This window comes from Lynx rufus, unplaced genomic scaffold (assembly GCF_022079265.1).
Source record: "Lynx rufus isolate CCGP_SWC_20201006 ecotype Redwood Valley unplaced genomic scaffold, mLynRuf1.p SCAF_26, whole genome shotgun sequence".
NCBI lineage: Eukaryota > Metazoa > Chordata > Mammalia > Carnivora > Felidae > Lynx > Lynx rufus.
The window spans coordinates 8,683,116-8,702,784 of NW_025814841.1; the positions used below are offsets into that span (position 1 = coordinate 8,683,116).

General features: G+C 40.1%; 1 protein-coding gene across 1 annotated transcript in view; it reads left to right on the forward strand.

Moving 5' to 3' along the window:
* NIPAL2 (NIPA like domain containing 2) overlaps window positions 1–18,179 on the forward strand; it is a 156,468-nt gene extending 138,289 nt beyond the window's left edge. The window contains exons 9-14 of the mRNA XM_047088841.1: window positions 513–609; window positions 8,621–8,756; window positions 10,632–10,720; window positions 15,084–15,147; window positions 16,309–16,403; window positions 17,794–18,179. Of these exons, the coding sequence (XP_046944797.1) occupies window positions 513–609; window positions 8,621–8,756; window positions 10,632–10,720; window positions 15,084–15,147; window positions 16,309–16,403; window positions 17,794–17,906 (594 nt within the window). The 3' untranslated portion in view covers window positions 17,907–18,179. The remainder of the gene's footprint in view (window positions 1–512; window positions 610–8,620; window positions 8,757–10,631; window positions 10,721–15,083; window positions 15,148–16,308; window positions 16,404–17,793) is intronic.
* Window positions 18,180–19,669: the final 1,490 nt, after the last annotated feature.

The window sequence follows — 19,669 nt, forward strand, 5'->3', positions numbered from 1 at the left end:
GCCGCTGAATGGCTGGGTTGTAGAGGCAAGAGTAGAATCCGAGACGAATTGGAAGCTGTTGCAGTGGTCAGAGAGAGGGCGGCAGGGAGTGATGGAAAGGAAGGAGTTGCTGGCTGGTGCAAAAGGTGTGTGGTGAGGCCATTCATTGCAGGGGTGAAGGCCCCACGAGGGATAGGTGGGGAAGGAAGGCCTTCAGGAATTTACTGCCCGCATTTGTGTGCTATGCTATTAAATGTACGCGTGGAGATGTCTAGAAGATAGTTGGGTAAATGAGATCAGGGTTGCCGATCTCGGCATCGTTGGCATATAGGTGAGGTTAGAGCTCTGGGTCTGGATGGCTGAGGTTCCATATGTTGTCCTCATATGTTTGTAATTGTCCTCAGGAACGCCAGGTACCCTCAATTCTCACAGGGGAACGAACTGTTGCAAAACCAGAAAGAGAAGTGTGGCATTCAGAAGACTGTGTGTAAAATAATTGATACTCTACTCTTTTGCATCTTTTTCACTTCTAGATTTTCGAAATATTAATTTTCTGCACCCTCCTCTATTTCCATAAAAGAAAAGCAATGAAGCACATGGTGATCCTGCTAAGCCTGGTGGCACTTCTAGGTAAGAACGCACTGTTCTCTCATTCTCCAATCTAACCATGCTAAGTGAAAAAAGAGGTTTGAAGGAGAACACTTAAGCATTCTGTTCCTTTCTCATTGTTTCTACTTTTCAACTCTGGTCTGCAGAAAGAAACCCAGGCTCAATCACGCAAACTGTATTTTGCACACCCATATCTACAAGTGGTGTCTGTTTAGTTCCTTTAAAAACATGTCAGCGTTTTTACTTCTGAGTAATTTTATTTGCTCTCTGACAGTTGGAGGATTTTGTTTCTTAGGATGTAATTGAAAAATATTAAAAGAGGAACAAAAGAATGATCCCAATTGAAACTTTTTTATCAGGAATTACTTACCAAAATATGGCTAATATGAAATGTAAATGTAAGCAGTATGATTTTCTTAAATACAACATTTCTTTTTTTTTTAATTTTTTTTCAACGTTTATTTATTTTTTTGGGGACAGAGAGAGACAGAGCATGAACGGGGGAGGGGCAGAGAGAGAGGGAGACACAGAATCGGAAACAGGCTCCAGGCTCTGAGCCATCAGCCCAGAGCCTGACGCGGGGCTCGAACTCACGGACCGCGAGATCGTGACCTGGCTGAAGTCGGACGCTTAACCGACTGCGCCACCCAGGCGCCCCTACATTTCTTTCATTCATTGTTTATCTACCCATTTCCTTTTTTCCCCAGGATTTTAAAACTGATGGTTCTGTAAGCCCACTGTGTATTTTTAAATCTGCCCTTTCCCCCTCCTCTTACACACACACACACACACACACACACACACACACATGCACACACACACACACACACGTCTTCATATAAATCAACACTAGGAGCTCTCACTAATCACTTGGAAAATTGACTTTTAAAAAGTTATTTATAATTCTTTTTTTCCTCTTCCTTGCCAATAAAATGAACCATACGTCGTGTGTTGTTTGCTATGATTCTGTAGATTATACCTGTACCACTGGGACAGGCAGCAACCTTCATGCTAAGGAGGAGCTGAGTTTCATTTGTCCATCTTCATTTCACAAACTAGTTCTCTCCTTTGAATTGGAAGATTTGTACTTGTGATAATTACTTGTAGAAATGAATTTATACCACAGTCAGGTATGCTGTTGATGAAAAGAACGGAAGAAGAACTTTACTGTTGTTTCTTTCCAAATTGCCAGATAGGGAGAACAAAAGCAAACAACTAAGAGATAAAATGCACATTATATAGGAAAATATTGAAAATAAAGGACATTTTAAATAGGAAAATAAGGGGCGCCTGGGTGGCGCAGTCGGTTAAGCGTCCGACTTCAGCCAGGTCACGATCTCGCGGTCCGTGGGTTCGAGCCCCGCGTCGGGCTCTGGGCTGATGGCTCAGAGCCTGGAGCCTGTTTCCGATTCTGTGTCTCCCTCTCTCTCTGCCCCTCCCCCATTCATGCTCTGTCTCTCTCTGTCCCAAAAATAAATAAACGTTGAAAAAAAAAATTAAAAAAAAAATAAAATAAATAGGAAAATAAGATAACAGAATTAAGATCATACATAGCAGTTATGATCATAAATGTAAATAGGGTAAATTCACCTAATAATAAAGAAAGATTCCCATATTGGGCTTCAGAAAAATTCCCAGATTGATTTTGAAAAAAGATTCTGAAATTGGATTCATCCACAGTTCTCTGGTTTAGCTCCACAAGAGTTGTAGAAATGGTGACCTTTCTAACCAGCCCTTGCTGGTTGTGAAATACTCTGACTTCACACATAAATGTCATCTAAAACAAGTTAACTCAGACTGAAAGGAAAAGAAAGCAAAAAGGGCATACTATTACTATCTAAGTTAAAACCCAGGCAGAAGCAAAGGCTCCTGGAGGCCCCATATTAGTATTTAGCTGCTCATCGTGGCAGAATTGAGGGTTGGGAGGGGGAGACACCAAGGCCAGGGGCCCTCAGGAGATTCAGGCAGCAGCTCTTTTGAAAACGATGTTAATAGAAATATGAGAGGAGTAGAAGACTTCTCTTAGTTCATGGAAGGTAGGTAGACAGAAAGATCTATAAGGACCGAAGAATGAGTCCTCAATGTTGCTCTAACGTTGAACTCTAAATCCTGAAAACAGACCATACACCTGCCTTCAAATGCCTGTGTGACATTTACAGAAGTTAATTGTGTAATTGCCCACAAAGAAATCCTTGATAAATTCCAGGAAGTTGAAGTATGGACCACATTCTCAGATCGCAGTGAAATAAAAACAGAAAATAATAACAAAAATAACAGAAACCAGTAAAACTGTAACATCTGGAAATGCTGACACTACTTTTAAACTGCAGCTGGGCCCAAGTAGAAACCAAGCTTTCATTGCAGCATATATTTTTAAATTATTATGAAAACACTTAATATTAAACCTGTAGTTTATGACTAATGCTGTATGCAGAAGGAAATTCATTACATTAAATGTAAGTCAAGCACTCAGCTCAAAACAGGAGGGAAAAAAACACTGAAATAAAGCTGAAGCAAGCAGAAAGGAGTGATTAATAAAGGAAAAATTAATGAAATAGAGCACAGAAAAACAATGGATTGATAAATAAACCCAACAATCTATTCTTAAAAGACATTAAAATATATCCTTCATAAGACAAAAAAAAAAAAAAAGGAAAAATCTCAAATATACAAAATTAGAAATAAAAGCGACAACAAAGATGAAAATTTGATTAAATTGATTATTTTTTAAAGGAAAATAGATATGGAGGACATGGAAGAACGGTTTAAAAAGCTACATGCTGAAAAGAACCAGGCCTACATACTTGACTTTCTTTTTTTTTTATTATATGAAATTCATTGTCAAATTAGTTTCCATACAACACCCAGTGCTCATACCAAAAGATGCCCTCTTCAATACCCATCACCCACCCTCCCCTCCCTCCCACCCCCCATCTTTACTTTCAACCTAGAAGGTTAAATCTTTAAGAAACAGATTGTTTTGTTGTTGTTGTTCACACTATTTGAGGACATAAGAAGAAAGCTTTCCCGTTTTGTTTACATAATGAGTATCAATACTGATCCCAAGTAGCACACAGTAAGAATACCCTGTACTAATTTCCCCACTCAATATTAATGTAAAAGTCTCAAAAAATTAGCAAGTAGAATCCAGAAAAAAAAAAAAAAACCCGACATACTTCATGACCAAGTGGTCTTAATGAAACCGGTTCTTTTTCTCTGTAACGCTTACAATTTATACTTACATATCCTACTTACATATTTACATTCTGATATTGCTCATCTTCTCCACCTAATCAGTTCTATGAGGACACAGCCATGTCTGTTCTAGTTACACTGTATATAATTACCTAGAACTGAGGACAGTGAGCACAGAGAAAACATTTGAATTAACTAAATTAATTATGGGAATGAAAGCATGGTTCTTTAAGAAATCCATTGATATGGGGCGCCTGGGTGGCTCAGTCGGTTAGCGTCGGACTTCAGCTCAGGTCATGATCTCACCATCCGTGAGTTCAAACCCCGCATCAGGCTCTGTGCTGACAGCTCAGAGCCTGGAGCCTGCCTTGGATTCTGTGTCTCCCTCTCTCTCTGACCCTCCCCTGTTCATGCTCCATCTCTCTCTGTCTCAAAAATAAATACACATTAAAAAAAAAAAAAGAAATCCATTGATATAGTTCATCATGTTAATGGCTCAAAAAGGGAAATATCATGTAAATATCCAGATGCTGAAAAGACATGTTAAAATTTAATATCCGTTCCTAATAAAGAATTTGAAATGTAATCAGAATAGAAAGATATCTGTGTTAAAAACGTATTTCTCTCTTTTTAATAATTTTCACTTTATTGGGAAATTATTGACACATAGAGTGTATGTATTTAAGTATGCCACGTGGTAATTTGATGCGCATATACATCACAGAATGATTACTGAGCTCATGATAATGAACGCCTTTATCACCCCCTATAGTTAACATAGTGAACTGTGTGTGTGTGTGTGTGTGTGTGTGTGTGTGTGTAATGAGAATGCTTAAGATCTCTCAGCAACTCTGAAGTATACAATACCGCATTATTAACTGTAGTCACCATGCTGTGTCTTAGATCCTCAGAATTTACTCTTCTTAAACTAAACATTTAGACCCTTTGACCTACATCACTCCCTTCCCCCTACTCCCTGCCCCTGACAACCACCATTCTAGTCTCTGTTTCTGTGAAATTGGAAAAATATATTTCTCTTAAACCAAAAGCTGAAGCCTACATGCTGGAGAAATAGCACAAGTGCTGTCATCATACTAAGAAATGAGAAAAAGATTGCCCACTCTTCCCTTTATACTTACCTGTGCTGGTTGGGCATTTTACAATGATCACTAATGACTTCTACAAGAAAAAATGATTATGGAAACCATGTAGCAGCTTTGAAAAATAGTTATAGTGTCAAATTAAATGGAAAATGTAGCACACAACATGGTACCTACCTTCGTTGTGATTAAAAGGGCGCATGAAGCAGACGCTGGAGATGAGTGAGAGGTAACAGTAGTATGCAGGTGGATTTGTTTTTACTTTATTGTTAATATTGTTTATGTGATAGATAAAAAAAAATGAACTAAAAAGAAAATAGAAAGTGAGGGCAACCAGGAAGAAAGAAAACTGGCTTCTGGTGAGGGGCTCCCCAGGCCTGTGGCTGCAGTCTTTCTTAAGTCTTAAAACTCCCAACCGAATACTTCCAACTAGGGGCACCTGGGTGGCTCAGTTGGTTAAGCGTCTGACTCTTGGTTTCAGCTCAGGTCATGGTCTCACGGTTTGTGGGTTCGAGACCCGCATCAGGTTCCACACTGATGGTACCGAACCTACTTGAGAGTCTCTGTCTCTCCCTCTCTCTCTGCCCCTCTCCTGCTCTCTCTCTCAAAATAAATAAATAACAATTTTTTAAAAAGATGCTTTCAACTGATCAGGAAGCTGAGAAAGCTAGGAAGTCCTTCTCTATGCTTAGCATACTCAGATTATGGAAGCCAAATTAATAAGTGAAATATTTGTGGCTCTAATAAGGAGACATAGGTAGCAATTTGGGAAAGTCTCTGGAAGGAACAGTTGATGAAGTCGGAGGAAACTGAGAAGGCCAGATTTCAAACACAGGTCAGCTATGTCAGGCAAAAGCAGTACCACTGTGATGACGAAAGTAATACATGTCTATCGTTGAGAAATAAGAAAAACAGAGAGGGCCATCAAGAAAAAGGTTAAAATCCATGTAACTGAACACTGCCTCACAGTACTATGGGAATGTGACTGATAGTGTGTAGAAGGCAGCTTGCCAGTATATTTCAGAAGAACAGCATCTGTCACCAGAGCCCCACCCCCACCCCGCTCCCCCGCCCCATAGCTCATTTTCCTAGGGCAATTGGCAGAATGCTTTGCAAAGATATATGTTCAGGGATATTCATCACAACCTCATTTTTAATTCCAGAAAAAAAAAAGGATGTACCTAAGTAACCTAAATATGCAAAAAATAGGGAATTACCAAGATGAAGTATAATTCATGCAAAAGCATACTTCACAGCTGATGAAAATCATGCTCAGAAGAATATTTAATGGCATAGAAAATACTTGATGGCAGTTGAAACTAGGTTCCTAAATAGTATATACTATTTGTTATATATATATAACATATGTATATACATATATTATAATGTATTCATATCCAGAGACAGGAAAATAGCTACAAAGAAATATTCCCAAATGTTAAAAATGACTTGGGGATGAGTGTTGAGATTACAGGTGATTTTCATTTTTCTTTCCAGGCTTTTCTGCATTTTTCCAAATTTTCTTAAAGGAATATATAAACTTTTATAGTTTTAAAAAATGAGTTTAAAGGTTCTTCATAATCCCAGTGCCTAGAGATAACTACCGATAGGATCTTGACATTGTTTCTTCTGGCATTTTTTCCTAGCTTTTTTTTTTTCTGTATATAAAAATAGAAAATATATAAGCACTTTATATTTTTTTATGTATACATTAGAATGATAGCATATTAAATTTTGTATTTTCACCTGTCCTCACCAAGCACATTCCCACCCAAAAATAAAACAGAAGTACTTGTCACCAGCCTAGAAATAACTTGCAGAGTTACAATAAAGAGTGATTAATTGGTTGGTGATTGTACATGCTTTGGAAATACAGTGATTAACTGTATTAGCAAGCCAATAGTTGGTTTAGCTATTTAATAAAAAGTCTAGTTTTGTTTTTGTTTTGCGGTCAAGTGTAATTTAACATCAGATGGTAGTTGCATTAGATGACCTTGAAGGGCCTTTGCAATCCTGAGGTTCTGAGGCTAATGGAATAGTGTGTTCAACTCCTTCCCCATTAATGATCCCTTTGGGAAACCTGGCTGTTCAGACCACAAGGCCATAACCACATTGTACTCTAATTTCAAGCAAAATTTTGAAGAGGAAATCAAGGTCCCTCAAGAGCTAACCTTACAAACTTAAACCATCAAGTGGCGCACATCACTGCAGATAAAATTCCTAGATTAGCTGAGATAGGACTATTGTCATAATCTGTAGAAAACATGTAAGATGATCAGGTCAAAAGCTATTTAAAGATGAAGAGGGACCCAGTTGTAAGGGCCTCTTTGTTCAGATTGGGGGTTTGTTTTTAGAATTTGTCACCTGTTCTCTGTTACGATTTTTAATGGAAAGGAAAGTGCCTGATTTGGAAGTGTGCCCTGGTACTCTTCAAGTTGAAGTATATTTTCAGTTTTTGGAAAAGGAGGTTATGGGAGGCTTTCCCTGGTTGGCCATCAGCTGCTATTTTAAACATTCTCTCTATCTAATGCCTTTTCAAAAGCTAAAAGGGATAAAGCTCAGATATACCATGACCAGGTCGACCAACAGCACAAAGAAAATGTTTCTTGTTCGCATTGCCTTTGACTTAGAGTTATTTGATTTCACGTAAAAATGATTTTTTTTCACTTTCTGTAGGTTTCAGCTTAGTTACGGAATTAGATGCGACATTAAATTTAAGCAACCTAAAACCAAAAGAAAACACTATTTTCTTCCTACAGAGACATGGTGTTTCTAGAAAATGCCTCATTGCTTTCATATTATAACCTTATCAAGTCACTTCTTCATTGCTGTTGGGAACCCATGAAAAATTGGTTTGCCTAAGGCCAGGTTCCTCTTTAGCATAAGAGTATAAATAGAAAGTGCTTGTGTAACCCTTAGATTTATGGTTGACTCTGAGAGATGGATACTCAGCTCTGGTCCTGCTTCCTATTACTGTCTTCAAAAAAAATTTTTTTTCATGAGACTTCTAGACATTTATGAACAAAAAGGCTCAGACACAAAGCATAAGAGACTGTTAAAAACTGAGAACAAACCGAGGGTTGATGGGGGGTGGGAGGGAGGGGAGGGTGGGTGATGGGTATTGAGGAGGGCACCTTTTGGGATGAGCACTGGGTGTTGTATGGAAACCAATTTGTCAATAAATTTCATATATATATATATAAAAAAAAACAAAAAAAAACAAAAAAAAAACAAAAAGGCTCAGACATAGACTCAGTACAATTCTTAGTAAACTCACAGAGGGAGTCGCTTTCCACTCTCCAGTTTTCTCATCTATTTGGCTTTCGATTTTTCAGTATCGTTTAATAGTTATTTTCCCACTCATGTCACATGGACTGTCTGACTTCGCTTCTCTCCCCCACCTTCATTGTTTTCTCCTCTCCCATCTCCTAGTAATTATAACCTCTGCGACATCCTTTCAGCAGTGAGGGCTGGAAAATAAGCATCTTGCTCCCAAGATAAAAAGCACCCAGTCGCGTAGCAGATCTTTAGCTGATTTAGGCAAATTCAAAGTGCCGCACGGCTTGAGCGGCCGGGCTACCCCTTGTCCGGAGCCACGTCCTACCCCCACCTCTCACAAGCCTGCGTCCTGAAAGCATGACTGGAGTATTGACCACTCTACTGTGTAAGCTTCAGATATTTGTTGGTAATTCTGTCCCAAAAATTATTTTATTTGTGTCTCCTGTTTTCTTTTTCAGCCTCGTTGACTGTCATTTCAGTAAAAGCAGTCTCAGGCATGATCACTTTTTCTGTGACGGATAAAATGCAACTGACTTATCCCATCTTCTATATCATGTTTATCATCATGATAGCGTCTTGTGTTTTCCAAGTCAAGTAAGTTAGCTTCTACCTATTCACTCATCTTTCAACATTCCCGTGCTTCTCTGAGCATTAATCTTTATTGGCGTCCGTGGATAATTAAAATGAGGTGTAACTGATTTCTGAGGGTGAAGGGCCTTCAGCTTGTCCTCAGCCAGCACGCCTTGCTTTCTCCTTCGCGTCCAATAATAAGTTTTTACTAAGCTTTGCCTTCATGTCTTGTGAGTTCTAAAGTATGGCCGCAATCTAGCTAAGTGCACTTTGATACTTTCCTGATGCTCTTCTGCTTGTAATTAATATCCATCGTACGCAGGTTGTCATTAGCAATAAATCAAAGGGGAAGGTCCACATCCAGGATTTCATTCTAAATATAGGAAATACATGAACCCTTCACCTTCATTCTTAGCTCATGCTCATTAATTGCCCAGGGATGGACAAAACCAGACGTTTGGCCGGGAGGGAAATCCTTTCCCCAGAACTTTGCATCCTTGGCCAGAATTTTCTTTGTACCCATGGGATCGCGGAATGATTGTTTTATGTTTCTCTTGGGGCCTAAGAGTGGTGACATGGAACATTTTAAATTTCTGTTCTTCTCTCCCCCCCACCCTCCGCCACCTCCTTCTGCTCCAGTCACTTCCCCTCCGTTTCACATCATGATTATGCCTTTGCCTGCGAGGCTGTCTTTAGCCAGCCAGGAAGTTTTCTGTTTATCCCAAAATGCTGTGCAAAAGCTCCATCCCGGAGCCAGCTGGGAAATCAGGGCCTAAACTCGGGAAGAGAGCCGTTCCCTCCATAGATGCTAGCAGCAAAGCCTAATAGTTCTGGGTCGGACATGGGCCTGTTGCAAGGAAGGTGGAGAGTGACTGGAAAAACCCAGTGTTTTGTCACTGTTTCATTTGTCATTTCCTTATGAGAATGAGTGTGTTTCTAATGCTTGAGCCTTGCCACTTTGTTTCATCTCCCTTTCTTCTTCCGAATTCATCAGCACGGCTATAACATCTTTTTGGAATTTGGTGATTAGCATCGTTATCTTTAAACTCAGCTTTATGAATTTAAGAGGCAGGTCCAACCCAAGGCACCCTGCATTCCCACCACCCTTGTCCCAGTCCCTGCCTCTTCCACACTGGTGCCCCGTGAATGCACTAGAACTGTAGAACTGGCCACCCATCAAAACCGCCTGAGGAGTGGTCTTGTTCGTTCATAGATAGGTACATATACACACACATATACATGCATGCATGTACACACACGTGTGCTCAGACACACCTGGGATCTACCCACAAAGCATTTCTTTTTAATTGTGCTAAGACAGGACCTAAACGTCAGTGCTTTTTAAAATTGCTCAGTTGACGTCAATGACAGGGCAGCACGGCTTCGATGTGGGAACCTGAGTCCTGCTGGTGGCCAGAGTGCAAAACTGAGCTCCCTACATGTGCTGTGCAGCTGGAGCACGGAGCATTGTTTTTGAAACATTAAACATTCCTTTACTTCTCCATCTTCCTTCTTGGCATGTGGCATGTCAATGGATAGCTACACTATTCCCCAGATATGATATTTAACAGATTCTAGGGTCTATCCTAATGAATCAGCTCCAGTGTGATACTGGTCCAGCAGCTTGACTCACTTCCAACTCAAACTTCTGTGGCCTCAGAATATGATTAATTGCTTTTCATTGTTACTGTTGTTGGTTTAAACAGACCATAAAACCTGACATCTGATCTCATACATCAGATGCATATAAGCTATGACTGCTGATTGGAAATGCCCTTTTACTGCACTTCCTTTCCCTTTGTAGTTGTAGCTTAAGGACATGCATTTCTTGAGGTTACTGTTAACTTGTTGCTGAACGTCTCTTAAAGCCAGAGCTTCAGTAAGTGCCTTCTGCTCTAGGTTCCTGAATCATGCCACGAAGCTCTACAACACAGCGATGGTGGTGCCCATTAACCATGTTTTCTTCACGACCAGCGCCATTATCGCAGGTGAGCTTGGGTTTTCTCTGCTCGGGTGATTCGACCCCCACAAAAGCATAAATAAAGTTTCTCTCGGAGTAAACAAGACAGCCAAGCAATCTTCAGTTAAAAGGACCTACGTAGCCAGTATCATACCCTGCTCACCTCCACCCGGATCTGAATTTGCTCCATAACATCCTCGCAGACAGGTTATTCTCCTTTGTGGGAAGGCTTCCCAGTGCTCTCTGTCTCCCGAGACAGCTCAGTCCTGTTTTGGATCCCCCTAATTATTTGGAGTGCTCTAATTATTAGAAAGTGTTTCCTTATAGTGGGGTTGAAACTAGCCTCCCTGTAAATTCAAGACTCTTACCTTCTGCTTTCTGGAGTCTTCTCCTTGCCAGCCCTTCTTTTAATTTTTTTTAATGTTTATTTTTGACAGAGAGAGAGAGAGAGAGAGAGAGAGAGAGAGAGAGACAGAGCACAAGCGGGGGAGGGGCAGAGAGAGAGGGAGACACAGAATCTGAAGCAGGCTCCAGGCCCTGAGCTGTCAGCACAGAGTCCGACACGGGGCTCGAACTCGCAGACCGCGAGATCATGACCTAAGCCGAAGTCCAACTGAGCCACCCAGGCGCCCCTCCTTGCCAGCCCTTCTGATAATCAAAGCAGCTGAAGGGTCCTCTTGTGTCTTGTCTCTGGGCCAAACGTTCCTCTTTCCATTAACTCTTCCTTCCTTGCCCCTTACCACTGATCACCTAGATCAAAGACTGGGGTCCAAAACTGAATCCAGTGTTCCAGGGAAAGGCAGGCAGATGAGAATAGAAGCTACTATCTTCACTGCTCTGGCCTCTATTTTTCTACTATTACAGTCCTTTTGTATTTATTGACAATTCAGAAACATATATATGTGAGACACAATAGCATTTTTTTTTAAAGCATAAATTTGACTTCACTCATATGAGGACTTTAAGATACAAAACAGATGAATATAAGGGAAGGGAAGCAAAAACAATATAAAAACAGTGAGGGAGACAAAAATGTAAGAGACTCTTAAATATGGAAAACAAACAGAGGGTTACTGGAGGGGTTGTGGGAGGAGGGGTGGGCTAAATGGGTAAGGGGCATGAAGGAATCATGGGGTGCTACATGTATGCTGAAATCATTGTTGCACTGTATGCTAACTAACTTGGATGTAAATTTAAAAAATAAATTAAATTTTAAAAAAAAGAGATCAAAAAAAAAAAAAGCATAAATTTGAAACTTGGTCCAAACCAAAATATAATAGATTCCAGTATATCACTCCTAAGGTTAGTACTGTTATGCCCTAGTTTATTGGCTTGTTGGATATATTTACTACCTTCTTATATTGGAAGTTCATTTCCCAAAGCAAAGTTTATGTATTTTGGAAGCAATTAGGGATTATGTTTCCTAATTGACACACCTTTCTTATTTCATGGCAATGTGACTGCCAGTGGGCAGTTTTTAAAAGTAATCGATGCATTTTTTATTTCCCAAAACTGAACCTTACGTTTAAAGAGAAAGATCATATACCAAGACATCTGATTTTTTTTTAGAATTTTATGCTTGCTGACAAAAGAAAGTATGAAAAGATGGCACATTAGTGTGCCCTAGAATTGTTAGAAACAAAAATAATAGGGCCCCAAAAGAGGTACAGGCATGACATACAGCCTAATAGTTAATGTTGTAAAGACGTGTAAAAAATGTACTTCCCTTGAAAAGAACATTTCTGTAGTAGGACCAACAGGGCTGGAATCTCAATATTTAGCACGCCAAGTAATTGATGAGTCAGAGAGGCTGGAACTTTCTGGAAGTGATAATAGTTCATCTGCTATTACTGAAGTATGGAATGGAGATGAAGCTTCTTGACTAATTTTCCTTTTTTGCCCCCATCAAAAAGTCTAGCTTAAAATTACAATGTGATATCATATTTTGCCTACGAACTAGTGAAGTTTTTGTTTTGTTCTTTTTATTGCAATAACTAACGCCAAGAAGGCTGCAGTATTACTGGCACTCTCATGGAGTTGGGTAGCATGGCACTACCCTCCGAGAACTGGGTTTCATTGTCTTCATCAAGAGCCTTAAAAATGTTTCTAATCTTTGATCCTACAACTCAACAACAACAACAAAAATAACCCAATTTAAAAATGGGCAAAGGACTTGAACAGACATTTCTCCAAAGAAGATGTATGAATGACCAATAAGCACACGAGAAGATGCTCAACATCACTAATCATTGGGGAAATGTAAATCAAAACCACAAGGACACACCACCTTTTACCCATTAGGATGGCTACTAGCAAAAAAGAAAAAAAAAAGAATTAACAAGTGTCAGTGAGGATGTGGAAAAATTTGAACTCTGTGCATTGTTGATGGGGCTATAAAATGGAGTAGCCACTCTGGAAAACACTATTCCTCAAAAAATTAAACATAGAATTACCATACAGTCCAGAAATTGCACCTCTAGGTCCATATCCAAAAGAATTGAAAGCAGGGACTTGAACAGATACTTGTATGCTTGGATTATAGCAGCATTATTCACAACAGCCAAAAGGTGGAAGAAACTCAAATGTCCATCAACAGATGAGTGGAATAGTATGTCATACAATGAAATATTATTATCCAGCCTTAAAAAGGTAGGACATGCTGAGACATGCTACAACATGGATGAACCTTGAGGACATTATGAGATAAGCCAGTCACAAAAAGACAAATGCTGTAGGATCCCACCTATATTAGGTATCGGAGTAGTCAAACTTACAGATACGGAAAGTAGCATGGTGATTGCCAGAGGCTAGAGGAGGGGGAAATGGGGACTTGTCATATAATGGGTAGAGACTTCCAGTTTTGCAAGGTGAGAGGGGTCTGGACATTAGGTGTACAATAATGTGAATATACTTAACACAACTACAAACTTAAAAATGGTTATGATGGTGAACTTTTTGTCATTTGTATTTTACTATGGATTTTAAAAAAGATGTTTCTACTCTTTGAAGCAGAAATTCTGTGTTAAGCAGCAGTAACAAGAAAAATCCTGGGGTGCCTGAGTAGCTCAGTCAGTTCAGCAACCAACTCTTGATTTCAGCCCAGGTCATGATCTCACAGTTTGTGAGATCGAGCCCTGCATCAGGCTCTGCACTGACAGTGTGGAACCTGCTTGGGATTCTCTCCACCTGCCTCTCCCTCCCCCCATCTGCACATGTGCAAGCTCTCTAAACAAATAAACAAGCAAATTAACAAATAAATAAATGAAAAATCCTAAAACGCTGAGAAAAAAATACGTATGAAGAAGTTTATCACTAATTTTCTACAGCAAAAAAATTTCAAAACAGCTGAAAATGCCCTTAAAAGAAATGAATATTATAGGGCAGTTACTTAGAATAACATGGAAACATTGAAATGATTACACAAAAGTGTGCAATAACATGGAAAAATGCTTCCAAACCTGCTCATCCATTCAACAGATATGTATTAGGACTGAACGTGGTTCCTTCCTGTACGAAGTTTATTCTCCAGGTGAGGAGATGGGCTTCTGAGAGCACTCCTTTCATATAGGGCTCTGTCTTGTTCATCATGGTGTCTGTAGCACCCCGAACAGTAGCTGGCCCAAAGGACTCAGTAAATATTCGTTGGCTAACCAGCAAGGATAACACCGCACACACAAAAATCCAATTCCAAGTAATACATAATTTAAAGATGACTTTAAGAAAAAATTCTATGAAGGCTTTGGGACCTTAGACCAAGAAGAAATCCTTGAGACCAACAAGGAGAGAAGAAAAGTTCCTCATAGTAAACAACGCATCCAAGTTTTCCTTCCCCCAAAAGGGCGACCAGAAGAAAGAGAAGGGAGAGGGGGTTGACAGTGAGAAATAGGGCTGGGTGGAACGACTACGGTGCCCTCCAGTGGCTGAGTGCACACGGGGCATTGCCAAGAGTGACAGCCTGGGTGGCCAACAACTGCCCTGAAGGGAATGCTGTGTCAGAGGCCCCAGAGTCCACGCAGGCTCTCAGGTCAGGCTTGCTGACCCCTGGCCTAAAACTGTAGGTAGGAAATGGCACTAGAGTTTTGTTTTCTTGCGTGTTCCAGTGGGCTAAATCCTAAACTGGATAAGAAATTTCTATTTGCAAAAGTTATGTTAATTGTGTTGATTGTATAATAAGAATACATTACATAGAGCCTACGAATCTATGTTCTTTTTGAAATCACTGAAAATCTGAGTGTGGCTTGCAAATATTTTCAAACTAAGCTACTGGATGTGCATTTTAAGGGTACCTATGCCTAGAAAAAATAATACATTAACATAATTTAAAAAACAGTGTGTAGCTTTTATATATATTCTTATCCTAAAATTAAGTTTGTCTTTCGTTCCCGTTATAGGTATCATATTTTATCAGGAATTCCTTGGTGCAGCTTTTCTTACCATATTTATATATATTTTTGGGTGAGTAAGTGTCTCAGAAGTAAGGAATGTGAAATCCTGTTACTTTTATGTAGGATTTTTGGCATTGTACCTCAGGTATAGAAAATTGGAAGGTAATATAAGAAAAATTAGTTTCCTGAGCTCTTAAAAGAAACATATTTTTCAATTTAACACCCTACACAGGGTGTTATATGACCCTACACAGGACTCCGTGTCTTTGACTTGGTGATTTGGGTATCTCTCTGAGGGTTCTAAAACTGGGGATGTTCAGTTCCAGCCAAAGTCTCAATAAATCCACTGGTTGTTGTAGCTACTCCATGACCTTTTTGTACTAAATCAGATTTACCTCATTCTTGGAAAATTCTAGGTTAGATCTCACTCAGGAACCACAGATGCCTCTGGGATTATCTAGAATAAAAGGTCAAGTCTAGGACAGATTATTAGCTTTGGACCTAATAACATCAGATTGGTGGTACCCCTTCCTTGTATCTGGACGCCCATCATTCCCCCTTCCTGGAGATTTGGTGGGCATGATTGCGGACATTCTTGCAAACAGAGGGCAGAATGTTGACAGAATGTCACCGATGTCTAAGATCCTCTGTTGGTTCCAGCTGGCACTCCCTTAGCACTTTAGCTGTTTCTTGATCTGGTGTTCTGCATGACCATTGTTATGCAGACTTGAGCCCAGACTATTTTCAGTGTAGAAAACCATCTAGCTTGAAAATTCAATTTCATAAGATGCTTGGGCGAGCCTAAACTTCTAGGATCTGGAAACTATGACTATTCTTATGGCCAAGGACAATTAAATTTCTTAGAAAATTAAAGAACTTTGTTGTTTTTTTGTTTTTTTTTTTTTTGCTTGTGTTGCATGCCAGTAATGGGTCTGGGCATGCATGGATAGAAAATGAGACCTAGTGTCTACCCAAAGGGTTTAGAGCCTGATTTAGCCTCCAGATGGTAAAAACCTGGGGCAGAGATTTATTGGAAGCTGCCCAGGTCTTGGTTCTGGGGGAAAGTATTATTGGCTGCAGCAATTAAGACAAGTTCTAGAAGGCTTACCATGAAAAACAGAAAAAACAAGACCAACGGAATTTGTGTCATCATGTAGAATATGGAGCTCGGTTATTTAACACCCTGAGTTGTTTCATGTTCTTGTGTTCCTTATTAATATTACTCTTACAGGTGTTTTCTGTCATTCCTTGGTGTGTTTCTGATCACAAGAAATCGAGATAAGGAACATCTGCCACAGTCTTACATTGATTTTGGAAATATTCCTGGTAAACTGTCTATTCTTTAATTTATGATGGAAAACTTTATCCATATAAATTGGTAGTCGCTGCTATTATTTGGGGTGTTAAAATTAATATAAAACATAATTCTTATCCTTAAAAAATGTACATTTAGCGATGAAACCAGAAGTGATGTTTTAACTGTAAGTGTTAGTAATCATTTATTTGAATGTCAATTTCGCACAGAACACTGGGGATATAAAAGAACTGGCCCTGTTTTCTTGATTTGGGTGATGTCACAAATTTCCTTTTTGGATTTCCTTAAACTGAAAAAGGGTGAGGGGTAGGAGTGGGGAATGGCTGCCAACAGCAGACCCCTGCTGCTTGGGGAGCCTTTGAAGGAACATCTAAGGGCAGGAGGTTGGGCTGCTAAGGAATATAGTTCCTGGAAAGACTGCAGTGGCTTCTGCACTGTGGGACCAAAAGGGATGTTCTTCACAGTCACCTGAACATGAATAGCTTCTTCCCCTCCCCCACATTTGCCTTCATCCTGATCCAGGTAACATGCGCCGTCTTCCCAGTCCCCCACTCTCACTGGGAAATAACTTGCTTTAGTCACGTAGACAACAGAAGCAATGTTCAGAACAAAGCAAAGTTTGCTGTGTCCTTACCCCCTCTCCTGCCCACCCAGTATCTCCAGCTTTGCTAGGGATTTGGGGTGACCTATAGGTTTCTAGACGGAAGTAACGGTGATCTGACAGCTTCCTTTACCATTCTGTTAGGCCCAAACCTTCAAAGCAAAATTCATTAAAGCCTTCTCCCTATGACTGGGAAAATATGGCCCAAGAAGTTCTGTGTTCTCTTTCCCTCTTGAGTCCCCTGATCAGCTAAGAGCATTCAGGGCAAGAATTGGCATTCGCGGCAAGGGTGTGCATTATAAATGACGTGTATGGTTAGAAGTTCTTGGGTGGAAAATAAAGTTTTCATATTTTTAACCCGAGTTTTCATTTCACAAAGCCCCATACATAGGATCAGTAGCAGCTTCCAGAATCTGCTATGAAAGTCTGTGTTCTCTGTTGTTATATACTTAGAACAAACATGGAAAAGGGGGAAGGACACCGGGCAGGAAGGTGTGGAGATGAGTGGATGCTTCATGTCCCCCCCGTGACTGATCCAACCTGGTTTCCATGCCCAGCACAGTAGGCCCTGTGCGGTGGGGAGACAGCTCTCTCCTGTGGACGGCGCATGGTCACAGTCAAGGGACATGGAGTTCTGAGGCCTTTTCTTCCCGGTGTTTATCTCTTGTTTAGAGGGTGACCACATATTATAAAAAAAAAGGTGGGGGGGGAATAAAATGTGGCTTGGAGAGAGGAGAAATTATTAAGACTTATCCTTTTGTATGAGCACAAAAGATTTTCTGTGATTACTATCTCCACAGGGAAACAAACACTGGACAAAATACAACCAGATTCAAATGGCTTATCCTATGGAACTTTGCCTGATGGAAGTGACTCAACGAAGAGCCAAAGTGGAGAGAAGAAAGAGGTCTAAAATGCCGAGAGGGATGGCTTCTGGCCTGTTATTCGATATCACCTTTGAAAAAAACTGCACATGTTCCATTTGTGTCCACAGCTTTTCTGTGCTGACATGTGCTAGCTAGCATTACCGGTCCTTCACCGTGTCTCCATTTGTGCGGACAGCGGGGCCTTCCTAAGCCTTGACAGCCTCATGTCTTCATGGAATGTAATTTGAAGTGTTCCCCACACCCTGGACTTGCCCCTAGTGAACTTCTAACTGGCTAGATCTTAATTAGGGCCTGGCTACTCAAGCAGGACTGTCACACAAAAATGTGCGTTCACGATTTGGCTACAGAGCACATAGGCTGCTCTTCCCACTCGACTTAGAGCGTCAGCTGCTTTGCTTTAAAGAGACATGTTAATCCCACAACCTCATTCTGGTACCAAAGGTTTGAGAACATTCATTTCTCCTACGACATCTTTTATGAGCCTCCCCCATAAAGATCTCACCTTTCTATTCCTAAGTTAGAATGGTGAATCATCTTTCCTGAAAATGAGCCCTATTATAACCATCCTTTTGTCTTTAAAATTAGAGTTTGTAAGTGGCATTCTGTGATGGTGTGTACCTTGGCTGGTGAACTTTTTCAGATTAAGAAAGGAACCACCTCAGAATTAGGACCAATTTTTCAAAAAACATAGGATGATGAACATTTTCTTCAGCTGTATGATCCTATTATACTTGAGTTGAAATTGAAAACTTCATATCCTATGCCTGTATTTGTTTAGTTCTTATGACTTATCTACTGGGTATATTTTAACTCCTGACACAAGGGTCAAAACTCATATTTAAGTTCTTAGTGTTACCTTCACTAGCATACCATGTCTTCCCCAAGTTATTATCTCGAGCTTTATAAATTCTTCTAGGCAAAAGGACAGCTATGATTAGAGACCTGGATTTTAGCCATTGAAGTCTGTAGACATAGCCAGGTGGCCCAAGCTGAGACCAGAGGGGAAGGCCATGTGCTGCTGTACCCTGCCTGGCTCCACTGCTGTGACTAGTCAGATACCTACTAAGATATATTTGTAGGGAGAGTCCATAATCATATCTGTTATTTATGAACTGCTAATATATTTAAATGAGAAGAAAAAAGCTAGCCTTCACTGTAACCAAAATCAAGTAATAAGCCCTATCCCTAATGACATTTCAAAACCTTCAGATCACGTCTGACATGCCAGTCCAAAATTGTTCAGGCCAGTTGTCTGGCATTTGTAAAGGTTGTTTATCCCGGAGCTCTTGAGACTGTCGTCTGAACTGCTTTGGGTCTTTCAGCCTCGTTCCTTGTCGTAACCTATGCTCCTGACCAAACCTGGCCACAAAGGCAAGATCCGAATCTATCACCCACGTATGAATAATAGCCTAGAGCCCATGTCTGGCTTTTGAACTCCTGGTAAGAATTCCTGCTATTGTGGAAAGTATCCCCCTAATTCAAATAAAACAGTCCTATAATTTATGGCATGTTTTACTGAATCGGTCCAACATGTTGGCACTTGAAGGCTCAGCTAAGAAATGTGTCTGGTGTCTTAAACTACAGATTTCTGATGACTCTTAAAACTGGTTTCAAAGATTGCGAAAATATTTAGACTAAAGAGTTGTACTTGAAGTGGGACTCCATTTATAGCTACAGCACGTGGTTTTGAGCACTGCAGAATTTTGCACAGACACAAGCATGATGCCAATACTTTAGTAGTTGCCAACATTCGCATCTTTTAAAAATTTTGTGAAATGACATTGACTTA